The sequence below is a fragment of the Misgurnus anguillicaudatus genome, chromosome 15, assembly GCF_027580225.2.
Source record: "Misgurnus anguillicaudatus chromosome 15, ASM2758022v2, whole genome shotgun sequence".
Classification (NCBI taxonomy): domain Eukaryota; kingdom Metazoa; phylum Chordata; class Actinopteri; order Cypriniformes; family Cobitidae; genus Misgurnus; species Misgurnus anguillicaudatus.
Genome location: NC_073351.2, coordinates 13,712,466 through 13,733,179, shown reverse-complemented (window position 1 = coordinate 13,733,179; position 20,714 = coordinate 13,712,466). Strand labels below are relative to the sequence as shown.

General features: G+C 37.3%; 1 protein-coding gene across 1 annotated transcript in view; it reads left to right on the top strand.

Annotated features, from left to right (window-relative positions):
* Positions 1-20,714, top strand: part of ltbp4 (latent transforming growth factor beta binding protein 4) — an 83,924-nt gene that overhangs the window by 42,202 nt on the left and 21,008 nt on the right. Inside the window, exons 7-15 of the mRNA XM_073853441.1 lie at positions 4,435-4,709; positions 5,737-5,839; positions 8,483-8,551; positions 11,783-11,905; positions 16,108-16,272; positions 16,713-16,991; positions 17,083-17,190; positions 17,738-17,866; positions 18,673-18,798. Of these exons, the coding sequence (XP_073709542.1) occupies positions 4,435-4,709; positions 5,737-5,839; positions 8,483-8,551; positions 11,783-11,905; positions 16,108-16,272; positions 16,713-16,991; positions 17,083-17,190; positions 17,738-17,866; positions 18,673-18,798 (1,377 nt within the window). The remainder of the gene's footprint in view (positions 1-4,434; positions 4,710-5,736; positions 5,840-8,482; positions 8,552-11,782; positions 11,906-16,107; positions 16,273-16,712; positions 16,992-17,082; positions 17,191-17,737; positions 17,867-18,672; positions 18,799-20,714) is intronic.

The window sequence follows — 20,714 nt, the reverse complement described above, 5'->3', positions numbered from 1 at the left end:
GCCCATTTTTTGGACTTGAAGGACGTGGACCCCGTAACTTTACTGTTTAGCAGCTGAAAGATATAAGACATTTTCTAAAATAACTGAACATGTGTTTGTCTGACAAATGATGGACATATTCATCTCGGACTGCTTTGGGGTGATTTAATCATGGGTTTATTTTCATTTTTGGTCGAACTATCCATTTAAGTACTTAATATTTCACACACATTATTTTTCACTTTGTACTTTATTTGTACAATGAATATATTACTAAGCAAGACTAATTGCATAAAATTGAATGAAAATTCTGAGAAAGGCTAAATATGTGCTTTGGCAACAAGATTAGTTATGTAACCCATGACCACATACGGAGACAGGCTGTTTTGATGATGAAAAATAACGGCGTCCCAGATTGGCGACATTTATTTTCTGTTTTCATCTGGCTGCGGCACGCAGTTTGGACGAATCCCAAAAGTGCCAGTATCAGCCCAGCCGTTGATGCAAAGTACAGTGCTGAATTAAAGCAGAAACATGCCCGATACATCATGCAAATGTCAGTCACATCTGGAATGTCTAAACATGGTAGTAGATCATGTGTCTGTCAAAACATCAAGACAGGATAAATGTGTGTTCATTGTACTGAGATTCCTGACTTGTACCGCATCCACAGAGAAACATAAGTTCTGAACTTTAACTTAATCAAGAAACTTTGGCCAGTCTCAGGTTGTGGCCCCTACTAACACATGATGGCATTTTTTTTTCTTTTTTTGTGGCTTTTTTGAAGAGTGAGAGAAAGTGGGTGGGGGAAAGGACCAGAACACATAACAGGCCAAATTTAAACCTGCATCTCCAACATAAGCCATGTGTCAACCTTTATAGCTCATGAATGCATGCTCCAATTGCTCCATTGACAATTTATAGGGCCATAAGAAAAAGTGTTTTTAACATTCAGTTTTGCACCATGCCTTGGAAAAATGTGGTAAAATGTCTATAAATAATTGCTTTGGGTGACTCATATTATTATTGGATCATTTTAACTATTAGTGTTGTCATATCTGTAGAGTGACAGTTGACATGTTAGGGTCTCTTGGCTATAGATCAAAGCACTTGTGATTTTCTCTGTTACACTTAGATGACTGACTAAATGTGTGTGTTTGTTATATGTCAGTCTGGTATGTCTAGAGACATTGTGTCAACAGATAAACTCCTTACTGTTCAGCTGTGACTTTTAAAACTATAATTACAGTCTGACAGACATCGCTCAGCTACTTTTTAATAAAATGACCTTCATGTTTATTTGTTAAATTTTTATTAATGAACACATGATTGATGTTTTTTCCATCTTTTATGTTTTTGGGTAGTGTCAGGTGAGTCAATTTTTTTATGTAGAAAGTAAACAGGCACACAAAGGCCTCCTCTGTAGCTTTTTAGGACCTTCTGCACTGCCTCTGGCCCTGTCCAAAAGGTGCATTTCATGTGAAATTGGGGTTTTCGTTGACTTACAGTGACCATGGTTTGCACATGTATGTTAGGTCCACAAGACCGTAGGTGTCCCATTTGATAATACTCAATGAACAACAAAACCTCGCAATAGCACTATTCAGATGGGATTCGTTTTCCAAACAACGTTTGGGTTTTACGACGTCTGTGATTTTATGTATCGCTTCGGATGGGACTGAAATTCACAGGCTATTCCAAAGGTGGGAGTGTCTGTTTCGTGCATTTGAGCATTCTGGATACGCGTGTTTGTGATGTTTAAAATTTTGCTTTAAATTTAAAATTATTACATGTAATTTATTAATTTAGTTTTAACAAATCAAAATAACTTAAACAAATCCTACTTAAAAACTGCATTTTGTGTTCACTTGTGTTATCTCTGACTAATATTTGAATTTGTTTGGTAGTCTGAAACATAAAAGTGTGACAAATATGCAAAAAAAAAATAAGAAATCTGTAGGGTTTTTAACTTTTTCACACCATTTTAACCCATGGTTGGGAAAATATTGAACAGTACCAACCGTTGTTTTTTTGTTTCAACCCATGTTTGGGTACATTAACAACAACAAAGCATGGGCTTATTTGGTTGTTTAATATTTTCCCAACCATTGGTTAAACCAACCCCTCCCCCCAAAAAAAACAACCATACAGTATCATCATCATCCATTGGCGTGGTTGCTATTTCAATAGTTCCTGTTTTTTAGTGTGACAGGCCTTTAATCTTGTGATGAAAACAATTATCTGAAGTGTTTCAGCTTTATTGTAAGAAATGGCTTCAGTATGACATAAAATTATAGTTCAGTTAGCTATCTTCCACCTTGTTAGACAAAATACTACTTTGGCATTTTGTTTCACTATTTTTTTAACTATATATTGGTTCTCATGCTCTTAGAGGTCAGTGCCATTCAGGACCACTTATTGTGCAAGCATTAACTTGGATCTGGGATTTAAGACCTAAATACTGTCTACACTGTTGTGTAACAATCCGATTCTCAAACTGAACCTAATGTTCCCTGATGGTGCTGGAGAGATGTGCTGCTCAAAATAAGCCTTATACTATCTGTATTTCATATCTATCCCCGCATTATATGAAAGGACTATATGTATTTAGTGCACAAATATTCATATAGTCTTTCAAACCATCTGCAGTTCTCCTTATATAACATGCAAGACGGGAAAGCAACATCATTGTGTTTTACTGTCCGTTTGGCAAGGAGAGGGCGATCCTGGAGGAAAATTGAAAAAGCTCTTTGCCAAGTTTAATCTGTGAGAGGCGGGAGGTGGCAGTGACTCACAGTTCGAACATGTTTTAGGAGAATAAGTGCTCTGTTTTCCGAGATCGTACTGCGTCTCTCCCTGTGCTTTTCTCTTTCATTGTGTTATTTCTGGAGCATCAGTCTGTTTATGCGAAAGACAGTAAATGCATTAAAAGACTTAGGACTTTCTTTTGCTCTTTCTCAAGGGGCGTGATTGACAGATGAGGCGGACTGTAAATTCCTGAACTTGGGTGCATTGTGTGTTTCACAGATAGTGTTATGATATGACCCGTGACAGCTGGCCTAGAAACAATGACGGAGGGGTCCGAATATTTCTGTGAGTAATGGTTATACAGGCCTTATTTAATGTTTACAGGCTTGTTCATGGGAAGCGGAGGGTTAGGATGTGTTGTTGTTTTTTTCCCGGGGCTTGATTTTTATTGCAACTAACAGATTCAGGTTTTTTCCTTCTGGTATATGTGGGTCACAGTTAATGGTCTTGGAAACTTTCAGTGTCTTCATCATTTATTTTTGCTCGTTTCCAAGCACCATTGATATATTGATTTTATTGTTTTACTTCTATTCTCAGATTTTCAACCTTTAGTTAGTGCTTATGTTAACTCTTTCCTTCACTGCAAAAAATGACTTTCTTACTAAGTATTTTTGTCTTGTTTTCAGTAGAAATATCAAAAAATTCTTAAATCAAGATGTATTTTCTTAATGAGCAAAATTACCTAAGAAAATAATACTAGTTTTTAGACAAAAAATATAGAATTTAAGTGAATTTGTGCTTAAAACAAGCAAAAATATCTGCCAATGGGGTGAGAAAATTTTACTTGAATTAAGTGATTAAGAAAAACAAAATCTTATTTCACCATTTTTTTCTCACCCCATTGGCAGATAATTTTGCTTGTTTTAAGGACAATTTCACTTAAATTGTATATTATTTGCCTTAAAACTAGAATTATTTTCTTGCTCATCAAAAAAGAAAAAGCATCTTAATTTAAGAATTTTTAGATATTTCTACTGAAAACAAGACAAAAATACTAAGTAAGAAAGTCATTTTTTGCAGTGTTGTCAGCGTTTTTAAAAAAAGTTGGCAGAATATTTTATGATTTTATTATTAAGTTTAATGCCTTCCAGAATATGTTATTCGTTAAATATATAAACATACAATATATCAAATGAAAGAACAGACCATCTGCTTTAAAAAAAAAAACATTTCATCCTACCTTTATTTGTTCTCTCTTTATCACCAATTGTGTTTTTGTGAAGGACTTTTAATAGAGATCAGATTCAGAGCGATCCTCAAAACATACACGGAGTTCTTACTGTTTGCTCTAAGGGGTTGCTTCTGGGTTTTATAAGTTGGATAAGAGCGCCACCTAGTGGATAATAGCAGAAATACGGATTGCCGGAAAAACTTGTCATTGGCAGGCAAAGAGTTAATACAGTGTGTATATGTCTACTGCATGAAGTTTATAATAAGCGTATACAGTCTGTTCAAAAACTATACGAACCAGACTTAATATATTTTACTATTATGTGTGATTTTCACCTACGACAAAAGACCTAAGGTCGATCATATTTCGATGCCAATCAAACAATCATGTTCAAAGTATGTGTTTGCATTAGCAATAATGTTGATCTGAGAATATGCTGACAGTCAAAAGTTTGTTTTATTCTCTCTGTCCTTCAGGTTCTCCCATGGTGAAGGTAAGAGTTCAGCACCCTCCAGAGGCCAGTGTAAAAATCCACCAGGTACTAAAGGTGGGTTACGGCCCCACCGTGCACGAACAATCCGAAACGGTCACTTGGTCTTCAGGGCTGTCAGGCGCCCGCCCGCGACACCTGCCAGGAGAGAGAGCGGAGGCCCCGCCCCCACGGATACAAGCCCAGACCATACGCGGTGATTCAGTCTACACCGAGTCATCTGGTTTCAAATACTGCTTTAGAGAAGTCCGCAATGGACAGGTAAGATAAAAACTCTCTGGTTCAAAACTATGTTCTCTCTGTTCATTATTTACATATCTTTCATCTTAGCAATAGAGCTGTCTGACTTTAGACTCAGATACAGCTGAAACAAAGCCAAGCAGTCTCTAAGCCTGGACTATGGTTGATAAATTGAGGTTGACTTGTCTATGACTCTGTGATATAATATTTTCAAATGACTCTCTTACATGATTAAAACATACTAAACTAGGTGGTACTAGGTCAGGTGGCCTTTCTTTGTGGAGTTGTGCATGTTTACTCCAGAGTTTATGTGGGTTTACTCTAGGTCAGTGGTTCTCAAGAACCACTGCTTTTGGGTAATCTGGTTTCCAGTTCGGCCTCCCACAGGCCAAAAACATGCAGGTTAGGTGAATTGGAGAGGCAAAATTGCCCCTTTTCCATCCAGTGTATGGATTAACCAGTTATACAGTTAGATTAAACCAATATACAGTAGATGCTGGAATGGCGTAAACATAAGACTAAACAAACAAACATAACTTATTATATCACTTTTTAATAGGTCCTGTGCATTTTTATCACAAAAATACATTCATATTTAAATTTGATAATTGTCTACCCTCTCTTCTAGGGTAGATGTACCTTTAAATAGATGTACCTTTAAGTAGTGGTACCTTTTTGATGTACCTTTATGACTTTAAATTTACGTCCTCACGTACTAATTCCATGCATATTGATGAATAGTTAAAGGCGGGGTGCATGATCTCTGAAAGCCAATGTTGATATTTGAAATCACCTAAACAAACACGCCCCTAGCCCAATAGAATTTGGACCTTCTTTTGATAGCCCCACACATACGCAACCCAAGCAATGATGTTGGTTAGTAGACACGCCTTTTACTGCTGATTGGCTACAAGTGTGTTTTGGTACTCGGCCCGACTCCCTTTTTCAAAGTGTTTTTCAAAAATCATGCACCTTGCCTTTAATATGTGAGTGGCCATATGTGAAAATGCTCATGGGTGTGATGTCATAACCATCTCTCGCATTACAGTGCAGTTCTCCTTTGCCTGGTCTGCGGAGTCAAGACACATGCTGCAGGGGAGCCGGGAAAGCCTGGGGTATCAACGAGTGTACGCTCTGTCCAACAGGCTTAGGTGAGTCTTGTTTCAGCTGGGTCGAAAACCCATGTCCCTGCTGTTGGACTGAACCAAATTTCCAACAATAAACACAAGTGTTCCTGTAGTTTTAATGGGAGAGTTTGTGTTAGCAGTGCAAAGGTCATGGGTTCGATTTCTCTTGAATGGACCGTAAGTCACTTTGGATAAAAGTATCTGCCAAAGCGTAAATGTAGTGGGATAGTTTATTTCCCTTCACTGTCAATTAAAATGGTCAATAAATGGTCCCTAGCTGTCACTGGGGTGGTACACTTTCAAAAAGTACACCTTTGCACCTATTAATACATCATGGGTACATAAATGTATAGATATCCGTACCCAAATGATACTTATTAGGAGCTTCTTAAAGGGTACTGTCCCATTGACACATTGGAACCATGTTTTGTCATTTTTTTGACAGTGTTTCTAGCAGCACAGTTTGTACTTTGAGAACAAAGTGTCAACAAAGTAAATAAAAACAGGTTTGCTCCTTCTGAACTCACAAGCACATGGATATCAGGTCAGCTGGCTAAACAAACACATGTCTGCCTTCCTTTAAACAAAATAATAAAAGCAGCAGACTCTCTGACTTCATATGATAAAATTAGCTTTGTTTTTTCTTTGAAAGGCTTTAAGTGTTGTTACTATGTTATTTAAACAGTCACTGTGTAAGCATCAAACAACTGAACATTACAGAGTATTTAATGCACTTGATTAAGTTGATAAATACTACAACTTTTCCCTTTATAGCTTTAATAGCAAGTGACATCATGTTTTATTAAACATGGTGATAAAAGATCAATAATCAAAAGTTATTTTATAAAACATTAATACAGAAACATGCAGTCTTGGACACAATGGTGCCAACATTTTATGGGGAATGTTGTCACACTGTATCAGGTATCAGGTTTAAAGGAATAATCTACTCATTTTCAATATTAAAATATGTTATTACCTTAACTAAGAATTGTTGATACATCCCTCTATCATCTGTGTGCGTGCACTTAAGCGCTGGAGCGCGCTGCAACGCTTCGATAGCATTTAGCTTAGCCCCATTCATTCAATGGTACCATTTAGAGATAAAGTTAGAAGTGACCAAACACATCAACGTTTTTCCTATTTAAGACGAGTAGTTATACCAGCAAGTTTGGTGGTACAAAATAAAACGTAGCGCTTTTCTAAGCGGATTTAAAAGAGGAGCTACATTTTATGGCGTAATAGCAGTTTTGGGAGTACTTCAACTCGGCGCAGTAACACCCTCCCTCTCCCATTACGAGAGGGAGAAGGGGAGCGGACTTTTCAGGCGAGTCGAAGTACTCCCAAAAGTGTTATTACGCCATAAAATATAGTTCCTCTTTTAAATCCGCTTAGAAAAGTGCTACGTTTTATTTTGTACCACCAAACTTGCTTGTATAACTACTCTTCCTAAATAGGAAAAACGTTGATGTGTTTGGTCACTTCTAACTTTATCTCTAAATGGTACCATTGAATGAATGGGGCTAAGCTAAATGCTATCGAAGCGTCGCAGCGCGCTCCAGCGCTTACGTGCACGCACACAGATGATAGAGGGATGTATCAACAATTCTTAGTTAAGGTAATAACATATTTTAATATTGAAAATGAGTAGACTATTCCTTTAATAGATCAACAAAAACGTAAAAGTTTATAAATAATGTAACCATTGATTTTAAAAAAGACCATATAAAACACAGGTGCCAGCTTGCCCCGCCCTGACATTTATGACCAAACCTTTATCTTGACAATGTATTTAGTTGAAATGTACTTGTTTTGTGTGCTTGAGTGGTTGGCTGTATCATATTCATTTGTTTTAATTTAAAACTAAATGTTTGAAACCAACATGAAAAATACACTGTTAAAGAAAACAAAAATTTTGGCAACAGGACTTTGGACTCAGAACTCAGTACTGAGACTTTTCTGTTGAAATGTCTTTTGGCCATTTTTGTTGCTTCTTTGTCTTGTTTGCCAAAGGAATATTTTCATAACTGATTGGCGACCCTAAAGGGTTGATAACATTGAGCACATGGTTATATAACCCAGTGCCGTAGCATGGCTAATACAACACAATGGTTTGTGTGTGCACAACGGCCCAGAGCCACAAATATTTAACCTCACAGGGACAAACAGTTATTTTTTCTCTTCGTGAGGCATTGTGGAAACTATGCCCAAGTCGCTGGAAGGCTTTGTTGTGAAAAATAGATCAGTGAACATGTCCTGTCGCATAAAGAGAAAAGTCACTCTGGATTAGATGATGAGGTGCAAAGCTTTGTACAGTTAAGTTCAAGAAAATGAAGGTTTTGCCCAACAACCAAAAGTTATAAAACATTTTCCTACTAGTAAAGCAAAAACAGGATATTCTGCTGAAGAAACCATCTTAGTCCAGTCTACTGTACACTAGTACAGGTTGGCAACATATAGGTTAAACATAAACATGTTTCTGTAGCTCATTTGGTGTAACATTGCGTTAGCAGCGTGAAGGTCATTGGTTTGATTCCTAGGGAACACACATACTGATAAAATTGACAGTATATTGATGATAAATCTCTTGCTTTGGCTTTTCCTCTTCAGAGGAAGGCAGTAGACAAACTCAGGTCACTGGAGCTCAATGTGCTAATATCTTTACAGGAAACAGTGTGAATGGACAGGGGAGTTGCCCGAAAGGCTTTGAGAGGGTCAATGGGACGCAATGTGTGGGTAAGAATCTTCTGCACTTTTCCTGTACTGGATGGATAATAGTGTTCATGTTCTTTTTCACAGGGGACAATACTACATTCATCTTCCTTTCATTCAGACAAATGCAAATCTTCGAATTCACTCTACTATAGTTGTTCTTAATTCGTGACTTTCATGAATCATGCATTTTGTAATTAAATTTATGAAATTTTATTTCATGTTGGCTAACTATTGTAATTGATGGCACAGTCAAAGTAATGGTCAATATATGTACCCAGCTTTCATTGGGACTGTACCCTTTTAAAAAGTACATCTTTGCACCTACAGAGTTCATATTATCTTAAAGACACATGTTAGTATCTCAAATTGTTCCTATCCATTGTTTCCATAATGCTGGCTTACTTCTCCTTGTTAGTGTCTCAAATACATGTGTTGGTATCTTAAAGACACATGTTAGTATCTCAAAGACACATGTTAGTATCTCAAAGACACATGTTATTATCTCAAAGACTTATGTTAGTATCTCAGAGACACATGTTATTATCTCAAAGACACATGTTAGTATCTCAAAGACACATGTTATTATCTCAAAGACACATGTTATTATCTCAAAGACTTATGTTATTATCTCAAAGACACATGTTAGTATCTCAAAGACACATGTTATTATCTCAAAGACTTATGTTATTATCTCAAAGACACATGTTAGTATTTCAAAGACACATGTTAGTATCTCAAAGGTACATGTTATTATCTCAAAACACATGTTAGTATCTCAAAGACACATGTTAGTATCTCAAAGACACACGTTAGTATCTCAAAGACACACGTTAGTATCTCAAAGACACACGTTAGTATCTCAAAGACACACGTTAGTATCTCAAAGACACATGTTAGTATCTCAAAGAGCCACGTTAGTATCTCAAAGACACATGTTAGTTTCTCAAAGACACATGTTAGTATCTCAAAGACACATGTTAGTATCTCAAAGACACATGTTAGTATCTCAAAGACACATGTTAGTATCTCAAAGACACATGTTAGTATCTCAAAGGTACATGTTAGTATCTCAAAGGTACATGTTAGTATCTCAAAGACACATGTTCGTATCTCAAAGACTCTTCCATTGTTCCTATCCATTATTTCCATAATGCTGGCTTATTTCTCCTTGTTAGTATTTCAAAGACATGTGTTGGTATCTCAAAGACATGTGTTGGTATCTCAAAGACACATTTAGTATCTCGAAGGTACATGTTAGTATCTCAAAGACACATGTTAGTATCTCAAAGACACATGTTAGTATCTCAAAGATACATGTTAGTATCTCAAAGACACTGTTCCATTGTTCCTATCCATTGTTTCCATAAAGCTGGCTTACTTCTCCTTACATCCAAAAACACACTTCTTCTTTCGTGCCATTGAGTTAAGTTTTGATATAAAAGAAATCTCGATTCTCGCTCTCCCACTGATTGACGTGTGGGCTTGCTTTTCCGGGGGAAGTGCCCATAAAAATAAATTATACGTAAGGTCTACCCATGATACATAAGATGTACCCATGTTCAAAAAAACTGGCGAACCCTGGGGAAGTGCATTCGGCACAGAAATACTCTGTAACTTGTTCAACTGCTTTTTTGAAACTTTTTGACACAGCCTATGTTTATCATGAGGAAACAACTCTTAAACTGTGTAAATAAGTCAGAATGCATGAAATACAGTTGAACCCCCTTTTAAAGGTACATGTCAGTATCTCAGAGGGACAGGTTAGTATCTCAAAGGTACATGTCAGTATTGCAGAGGTACACACTAGTATCTTAAAGATACATGTTATGATCTCAAAGTTACATATTAGTATCTCAAAGATACATATTAGTATCTCAAAGGCACACATTAGTGTCTCAAATATACATATTAATATCTCAAAGATACATATTATTATCTCAAAGGTACACATTAGTATCTCACATATACATATTGATATCTCAAATATACATATTAGTATCTCAAAGATACATATTAGTATCTCAAAAACACATGTTAGTACCATGTTAGCTACATATTGTCACCAAATTTATACTGTACTGTACATAGCAGTGCCTAATGGTACATTTTAGGGCTTTTATAAAGGGTACTGCCCCAGTGACAGCTGGGGTACATATTTTGACCAGTCGCCACACATGAAATACTCATAAAGCAGAGTGAATGCACTCTTTTGTTTTTCAGCTAACAAACAAATACGACCAAAAAGAACCACATTTGCTATGTGTTTACCGATTTTTATCATGTTATCACTGTACTCTTGAAAAACACATTGGACTACCATCTAAGTACTATGCTTCATACTATGTACTATATATATATATGTTAAAGTGCCATTTTATCACCATCTGAAATGGTACAGAATTTTTATTTGTTAAGGACCACTGGAAATCATAAGAGATTAGGAACATTGCTCAGCTATGCTTTAGTTTTGACTAAAGTACCATGAAGCATATCTAACATGGTTTTGCAACTCAAGAACAAAAAATATTTCAGTGCATAAAAAATCTGTTAACTCCAAGCAACAAGATGTTTGTAATTATGACTGAATAACTCTTTTTGTGATGTTTTATGTGAATATCTGTGAAAGATAATTGTAATACAGAAAGGAGGAGAATCTGCAGCATTGTTTCTTAATCTACTTTTCAATCTAGGCAGCTGACCAGGAGGTTTGATAAACAGACTGTAAAATCAGTTCATCAGGTTATACCTGGAGATGATCCGGTGGATCTCCACATCTATCTCTCTCTCTCTCTCTCTCTCTCTCTCTCTCTCTCTCTCTCTCTCACTCTCTCTCTCACACTATTTTTTGGAAACCATTGTGAAAAACATAATTTCAATAATTTCTTTTATCCTCATTTTCTGTTCAAGATGGTCTGACATAAACTAGCATACAAACACGCACACTGTAAAAAAAACTTTGCTGCCTTGGATTTTTTGTTGAGTCAACTCGGATTTACAAGTCATGTCAACAGAGATGAGTTGTCACAACTTATAAAATATAGTTGAGAAAAGTCAACTGAATTTTATAAGTTATAACAACTCACTTCTTGTCAAGATAAATAATAGTAAGTTGAGATGAATTGTAATTTCGAGTTGATTCAACAAAAAAATTTTAAGGCAGCAAAGTATTTTTTACAGTGCATCAAAATGGACACATGAACACATTTACTGTGTTGTGGGTTTGTGACAGCCGTGTTTCCTCCTCTGGTGTAGATATTAACGAGTGTTTGCAGCCTGGTTTCTGTGAGAATGGGAATTGTGTTAACACCCGAGGGAGCTACAGTTGTATCTGCAATAACGGCTACTTATTGGACGCCTCTCACGGGATCTGCGTCTGTGAGTATGGAGCTGTCGGATGCCAAGTTGTCGGCCGAGAGGACGCTGCTAACGGGAATACGGCAGGGCAGCCGTGCCGCACAGCTAATACCTTCAGTCATACATTGACTTAATATTAATCTGAGCCTTTTGATAGTTGCATGCCAATACACCTGCTGAAAAGACCAGCGTGGCATAAGGTCGGTTTATGCTTGCTTAGCTGGGTGAGTAGCATAAGCAAGATGTTAACCAGCTAATTTTAGTAAACATTTTTTGATCCACAGTAAACGTCAAAGCAAATGATTTGAAGGTTTTGGCTGTGTAGTGCTGTAGTTCTGTCTATTCCAGCAGGCATTTCTTGGCACCTGATTCTGCTTCAGAGATGACTGTTAGGTGGAGCTGTCCCTTGAGTCTTTGCATATGCATCTTTGCATCAGGGCCTGCCTGACCAACCCTGAACGCCAAATGTCTCCTGGTTTTCCATTTAATTTGGGGCTGCCTTTCGTTGGCTGTGTTGTTTGCAATTAGGGACTCTGATTCTGTTTCAATAACATTTTCTTCTTCGTCTGAATGTTGTCAAGCCTCCTTTAGACTCTGAGCGCATGTATAAGTGTGAGTCAGACTTCAGGTAAGTTTCCTTACGTGTACAGTCCACGTGTGTGTTAGATATGCGTGAGTCTGTGCACATTACTGCAGTGATTGCTCAAGCCGATCCGTATGTCATTTCCAGTGCCTCTGTGGCTGATTATTGTATGCCTGGCTCTACTTTAAACCATGTTTGTGCTTCTTAACCATTTAAAAGTGACAACTGTGCAGAATGATGTATGTGTGAAATGAATAACAAAGATATTTAATTCCACAGGACTGTTTTGTTCATTGAGTTGAATTAAAATTAATTAAATTCTTAGAGTAGATATCCCATACGTAACACGCCAAACCAGTTAGGGTGTCTCTATTAGTCTGACCTTAATATAATGAAACAGTTCAGCAGATAAATATATAAATAAATAAAAATCGGTCATTATTTATTCACTATCAAGACTATCCTAACAAATGGGATTTTTGGCAGAATGTCCAGTGCAAGTGTTGTTTAAGTCAAACTCGTGAGACAAAAAGTTCTGGTTTGTCTTTGACAGCCCTCGTATTCTTAATATATACAATAGCATTTTATGAAGAACAGACCGTTTATCTTTACAGAAAATTTTGCGAATTTTAATTTGTGCTTGCGCAATTGGCTTGCGAAGATGCGTCTTACAACGTTTGATCTCAGTGATTCTGAACATCATCTAGTAAATAATATGATATGTTTTAAATGGACTTAAAGGCGGAGTGCACAATGTTTGAAAGCCAATGTTGATATTTGAAATCACCTAAACAATCACGCCCCTAGGCCCCCTACAGAATCTGGACCTTCTTTTAAAAGACCCGCCCCACACATACGCAACCGGCAAGGATGTCGGTTAGTCGACACGCTCCTTACTGCTGATTGGCTATAAGTGTGTTTTGGTTGTCGGCCCGTCTCCTTTTCCAAAGCGTTTTTCAAACATTGTGCACTCCGCGTTTAAGCTGAGGCCTACTAAAAAATTTAAAAAATTGTAAGGAATAATTGAGGACGTTGATTTATTCGAAAATATTTTCAAATCATTCAGAGGAGAGGAGTCAGTCATTTCGCATATACCACGTTTACCACAGACATTGCTAAGACATTTCTCTGGTTGTTATTTAAAGACATTTGACAGGTTAGGTGTGCGTTTATCAAAATATAATGCATAACCGTGTAACATTTCACCAATCAGAATAAAGCATTTAACAACCCTGTTTATAATAAGTTATAATCTCATGGCCATAAATGTCTGAATCTTTGGATACTACACTGTCAAAAAAAAAAAGTACATTTAAAGGGGTCACACTCACAGTTGTCCATTTAGGTACACATATGTATACATTTGGTACCTTTAAGGTACTTATATGCACTCTTTGATACAAAGATGCACCTCTGACTAAATGACATCTTTATGTGCAAATGTGTACTTTTCGAAAGGGTACCGCCCCAGTGGTAGATAGGGATCATTTTTCTGACAGTGTATCATGACCACCAGTGTATCATGAATGTCTGACTCTTGATTATTATTATAAAAAAAGAATGATCCAGCTGTACTCGCAACACAATTAGAAAATAGATATGGGCGTAAGTAATGATGTAATGATGTAAAACACCTGACAATGAGATCATCGGTTTGCAACTGTATAAAGAAGGGCCGTTTTATATAAAATGGTTAGATGATCTCTAGGCATCTCAATTTTTTAGCTGTGAACAATAAAGTTTGATTGGCTTCTGGAACACTATTTAGAAGAGATTTCTAAAAACTTGGACAATACTCACAGATTTCTCCTTTAACTCATTCCCCGCCAGCATTTTTTTGGGATTTTTACAAAGTGCCTTCCAGGAAAGTTTTCTTCTATAAACATACAAATATATCAAATGAAAGAAAAGACCTCTGTTTCCAAACAAACAAACAAAGGGGGAAAAAGTTTCGTCTTCATTTGTCCTCTTTTTATAACTTCTTAAAGGTGCAAGGTGTAATTTTTAGAAGGATCTCTTGACAGAAATGCAAAATAATATTTAAAACTATATTATCAGGGCTGTATAAAGACCTTTCATAATGAACTGTTATGTGTTTATTACCTTTGAATGAGACGTTTTTATCTGCATATACAGAGTGTCCCCTTACATGGAAGTCGCCATTTTGTGCCGCCATGTTTCTACCGAAGCCTTTAACGGACAAATTTTGGGACAAAGTTGTCTGCGACAATGACGTGTTTGTCCGGTGGCGGCTACCGTAGCTTATCTATGTGTTTCAAAAGCGAGTGTTGAGCAGTGGTTGCAATTATCAACCTCACCACTAGATGCCGCTAAAATTTACACACTGCACCTTTAAATAAGGTTAGGTTTCTTCAGTGTTGGGGAAAGTTACTTTTAAAAGTAATGCATTACAATAGTAAGTTACTCCACAAAAAAGTAACTACATGCGTTACTTAGTTACTTTTCATGGAAAGTAATACTTACGTTACTTATAAGTTACTTTTGCGTTACTTTTTCTTACTTGGCTGAAGTTTGATCTCTTTCAGGCCTTGCAGGTGTTTTTTATGACTGAGAAGTTCTCCATTCAGAAATTGCATGTTTCCATCGCATTTCTAATTTATAAAACTGTGCGTAGGATCCTTACTAAAAGTCTACGTACGCAGAAAAGCCAAAAATGGCATACACTAATAAATATTAAGACTTAAAACAAAGCAATGTCCCCTTTATAAATCACAGATCACCTGCAAATGTGCTTACATGAATCATCCTCAGATCCCACGATGCAAGCCGATTCTCACGTTAAGTTTGTTTTTTATAGATCACAACCACATGGGAACTGGCGTACGCATGTTTCCATCCCCGTTTGGTGCGTGCGCACACTTTATAAATGAGACCCCAGGCCTGCCATCTCAGTTTCTGACTTAAACTGTTCCCGCTTAAGCGCACACGCATAGAGTGCATAATTCTACAAAACTACATTCAATTTAATTCAATATTTTTTAATAAAATGAATTAAACTAAAAAGTAACTCTTTTCAAAAAGTAACTCAAATATTAATGTGTACATTTATAAAGTAATGCGTGACTCATTACTTCAGAAAAGTAATATTATTACGTAATGCACGTTACTTGTAATGCGTTACCCCCAACACTGGGTTTCTTCAAAAATACCACATTTTGAGCAAAACGCTCAAATAATTGCATTTTCGTAAAGGAATTTTGTTAGAAATCAGATTTAGATCGATTATCAAAACATACAGAGTTTGAAATGTGTAAAATTCGTTTTTGCTTCAGTTTTCTTATAAATTAGGTAAGAGCACCGTCTAGTGCATAATAGTTGAATTACAGATTACCGTAAAAACTCGTCAGGAAAGCTCATTGGCACGGAAACGTTTTTCTATCAATTGACGAAATAACTCATCAATGGTGGGGAAACAGTTAATACATTAAAATTATGCAAGTAAGCAGAATTAAGACAAATCTCTATTAAAACTGCTTTGAAGGAATGTATCTGGAGCTGCATGTATGTTCCCGCATGTTTAGATCTCTGTTGCTGTTAAAAGTACAGTACGTATGATCTGCAAGTCAATTTTGTAATCCGTGAGTCTTAAGTAAGTATTATTCCACTGTTATAAATACAGCGCACATGGTGATATCTGAAGTGAAGGACCAATGTTTCCGAATCGTAAATCAGGCCTCCTGTTCGCTACCCATCTTGAGGAACATCACCAAGCAAATCTGCTGCTGCAGTCGAGTTGGCAAAGCCTGGGGGAAGAAGTGCGAGTTGTGTCCTTACTTCGGCTCAGGTAAGAAACGTTTCGGATTCACGAATCACACAGTATGGACGTTTGTGGAATGCATTTCCTATAAATTCCACTGGAACATCTTTGGTGCAGAGGAAGAGCGGATAAAGATGAATAATAGGACTGAGGACATTATTTAGTACAGAAGAATTTGAAACAGCATGAATTGGTTAAGCACAAAAGTTTTAACTGTTCCTCAAGGATGTCTTCCCACCCGCACGTCAGCAGTATTTCTTTGAAAATATCTGGCGGGATACCAGAAGAGTCAATATTTACCGTGCAATTTGTCTGTCTTCTTTCACATAACACTTGGGTTTCAAAACCAGTTAAGTTTGTTGTGTTGTCCCTCTTGACCGTTCCAGATAACTCTCAAGGTTTCTGGCACAACAAAAGCTGTTTATAGACTTAATTCTCTGATTTTTACATGAGCATTGTGTCCAAAGATGCTTTTAAAGAGATCTGTCCTGCTGGACCGGGGTACCATTATTCTGCGTCGACCATCAAGTTTAATCAGAAGCTAGCTGAGATGCTCGATACTGGTGGGCCCCCTTTGGTCTCTGAGAATGGACGCTCATCCGTGCATGAGGTGGGACTCCGACCTGCTGGGCCGGAAAGCACGCAAACCATTAGAGTCAATCAACCTCAATCAAGACCGGTCCAACCTGTAATCCGTCCTGGGAGCGGCGCCACGGCAACCAGCCAGCCAACCAGAGTGATCTCGAGTGAGTGACAGCATTTCTGATCGAAATTCGATAGATGCGCATTTATTATTGCGTTAGTTGTTGTGTATAAGTTCAATCTAATTGTTTTCAGCTTTTGTCCGGACCTACACCAGCCGGCCTTCTGTTAACAGACAGCCGATATCTCCAGCAAGACCACTTCCTGTGCCAGCGACGCCCCGCCCACTTCCACCTAGACAAGGTATGGTGGCCATTCCATTCTGATGGCCTGTCATACTTATAAGATAAGAAATATGACTTAGGCTTCTTCGTTCTTGTCTTATTTTTGCGACGCTGTGACGTAAATGACTTTCACAATTAATCTTTTCTTTTAGTAATGCAGATGTTGAGTATAATGAAGTAAATCTGACTCATAGATTGTTTAGAGGATGTTCTTATTATTTTTTGGCTTTAAGCTGAAAGGTAAAATTAGTAGCTATTCAGCTCAAGCAGGAACTCAAACAAAAAAATTAAACCGAACGTTACGGCGACTGGACTAACACAAAGACTTGGTTGTTGAAGAAATTGCCAGCACGCCAGGAAAACTCATACTTGACACAATGATGCCAATTTTATATCAGCATTTAAAAATGTAAAGCTGGAGAAAGCGTCGTAATGTTCTCATTATTTATGTGCCTCCAAATATACGCTTCAATAAAAACAGCTTGGAGAAGGATGAAATAGCGTCAGTCAAGAGCTCAGCATCTGAGATGTTATTTGAAACTGGTTATTGTGTGTGCTTCCTCCATATGTACGAGTTTGTGAATCAAGACCTCAGGTGTGTGGACCGGGTCGCTGCCATGACCTGCCAGGTGGCAGACACACCTGTTTGTGCAACACTGGGTATATATTCAATCCTCAGCAAGCTCGCTGCCAAGGTATGAATCTGTGTTATTGCATGAGATGAATAGAAATACAACGGTGTTATTTATATGATGTTAAAAGCAATTTTTATAGTGCAGATTGAGATTGTCAAGGTTTGTGTGGAACGAACCCAAGCGCAGACGTTGTAGAAAAAACTGAAGACTTTTATTTAACAAACAGAAAACAAAAACCCAGGATGGGGCAAAACCAACATGAAACAAGATATACCAAACACAAACAGGACTAGACTAGACTACATTAAACAATAGACAAAGAACTGGACTAAACTAGACTAGAATGACAATGAACAAAAACTTGACTTAACTTGATTCGAAGAACAAAACAGTACGATCACAGACAGAACAAAGAGCACAAGGACTTTAAATGGGGTAAACTAATGAGGGGAACAGGTGAAAATAATAACAAGTAAGAGAGCAGGTAAAAAGTGACGAGACTAAAGGAAATACGTGGTCTAGTATAGTTAATATAGACCATGTATTCCCCACACAAAACATTGTACTGTCAGAACCCTGCCTTACTGGGCTAAAACATAAAACAAGACAAGGTTCCGGCAGGATCCTGACAGAGATAACTTATAATATAGTTAAACTTTCTAAACATGCTTTCCAAATGCACATCTTAGATGTTTCATCCAAACTAAAGTTCCCACAATGTTTACTCTCTTCATGACTCAGTGATATTTGGCATTATTCAAGGATTCCTCTTTGTCTTTCTCCTCTTTCTCTCCACAAACACACACACACACACACACACACACACACACACACACACACACACACACACACACACACACACACAGATATAAACGAGTGCGTGTTGGCAACCAGGCCATGCTTTGCAGGACAGTGTGAGAACACAGAGGGAAGTTTCTTCTGTATGTGTCCATCAGGATACCAGACCAATCCACAGAAGACCCAATGCATGGGTCAGACATGATTAATTTTTTATTAGATTATGGTAAATTTGTCTTTATTGAATTTGCATGGATAGGAAATGTTCTTAAACAATTATGGATTAGGGTTTTGTTAGAATGCGAATAATACAGTGACCCAGTCTGTGTTATTCTTAAAGGAATATTCCATTTTCTTAAAAGAAAAATCCAGATAATTTACTCACCACCATGTCATCCAAAATGTTGATGTCTTTCTTAGTTCAGTGGAGGAGAAATTATGTTTTTTGAGGAAAACATTGCAGGATTTTTCTAATTTTAATGGACTTTAATAGACACCAACAATTAATACTCAACTCAACATTTAACAGTTTTTTTCAATGGAGTTTCAAAGGACTATAAATGATCCCAAACGAGGCATAAGGGTCTTATCTACCAAAACGATTGTCATTTTTGACAATAAAAATAACAAATATGCACTTTTGGAGCACAACTTCTCGTCTAAATCCGGGTCGTGATGCGCTAGCGTGACCCCACGCAGTATGTCATGACGTCAAGAGGTCACAGAGGACGAACGCGAATCTCCGCCCCAGTGTTCACAAGTGTTGAGAAAGAGGACCGTTCCTACGTTATTGTATGTCAACTGATACTAATTAATGTCTTTGTGTCAGTTTATTGTTTACAGTGGTCCGCAAATGTGCGTTTTATATATGTAACACGTGACCTCCCTACGTCACCACGCATTTATGTTAGGTCGCGCTGAACCGGACCTAGACAAAACGTTGTGGTTTAAAAGAGCATATTTTTCATTTTCCCTGTCAAAAATGACAATCGTTTTGCTAGATAAGACCTCGTTTGGTATTGTTTAGAGACCTTTGAAACTCCGTTAAAAAAAACTGTTACGTGTTGAGTTGAGTATTAATTGTTGGTGTCTATTAAAGTCCATTAAAATGAGAAAAATCCTGCAATGTTTTCTTCAAAAAACATAATTTCTTCTCGACTGAACAAAGAAAGACATCGGCATTTTGGATGACATGGTGGTGAGTAAATTATCTGGATTTTTCTTTTAAGAAAATGGAATATTCCTTTAAGTCTTAAGACCCAGTCTTGAGTTCTTTTTTGGGATTTACTGTTTTCTGCAAAAAATCATCCTACTTAATATAAAATAACCTTGATATTTTTAATATTGACTAAGTAAAGCCCGGTATACACTGTGCGATTTTAAATAGTCCTCTAGGATTGTGTCTTGCCACACTGTGCGATCAAGATCGTAGTTAAGTCCATGTCACACTGTATGATCTCAGTTTTCATCAATGTCAGACTGTACAAGTTTAAAGACTTTTAAAAATTGGACGCACGCAATCAAACGCTTTCATAGTTTTATGTCAGCGATCGGCGATGGCTAGCAAACCGAAACAACATCTACCGTTCATTTATTTATGACTTGTCTCGAGTATAAAAAGAAGAAAAAATGAAGGAGATGAGTACCTGGCATTTGTATTTCCAGTGCGATTTCTCTACAAGCTGCTTCCCATGGGTACAGTGGCGATGACACGTTCATAGTTGTACAAACACTCTTTATTTCTCCATAACTCCACAAGTTTCTCCTCCTGCTGTACAGTCTCACAGCTCTTGTTGACATTTTGTCTGTGTTGGTTTGTTGTTGTTGCACTACCTGTAATTGCATCATCGGGTTCTGTGCTTCTATTGGTTCTTGGTCTGCCGGTTGTCATATAGGGAGATGTCACACAGCAGGATTGTGTCTCAAAATTTCTGACACTGCCAGAATTTTGTCAGAGGATAATTTTGATCGCAACAGTCATTAATCGTCTGTCTGTGAAGATGTCATCAATCAAAGACGGCAGATTTCAGCCTAGGATTCCAGGAATCTTTTAGGATTTCAAAATTTGTCCCAGAAAATTAGTAAATCGTTGCTAAAATCTAACAGTGTG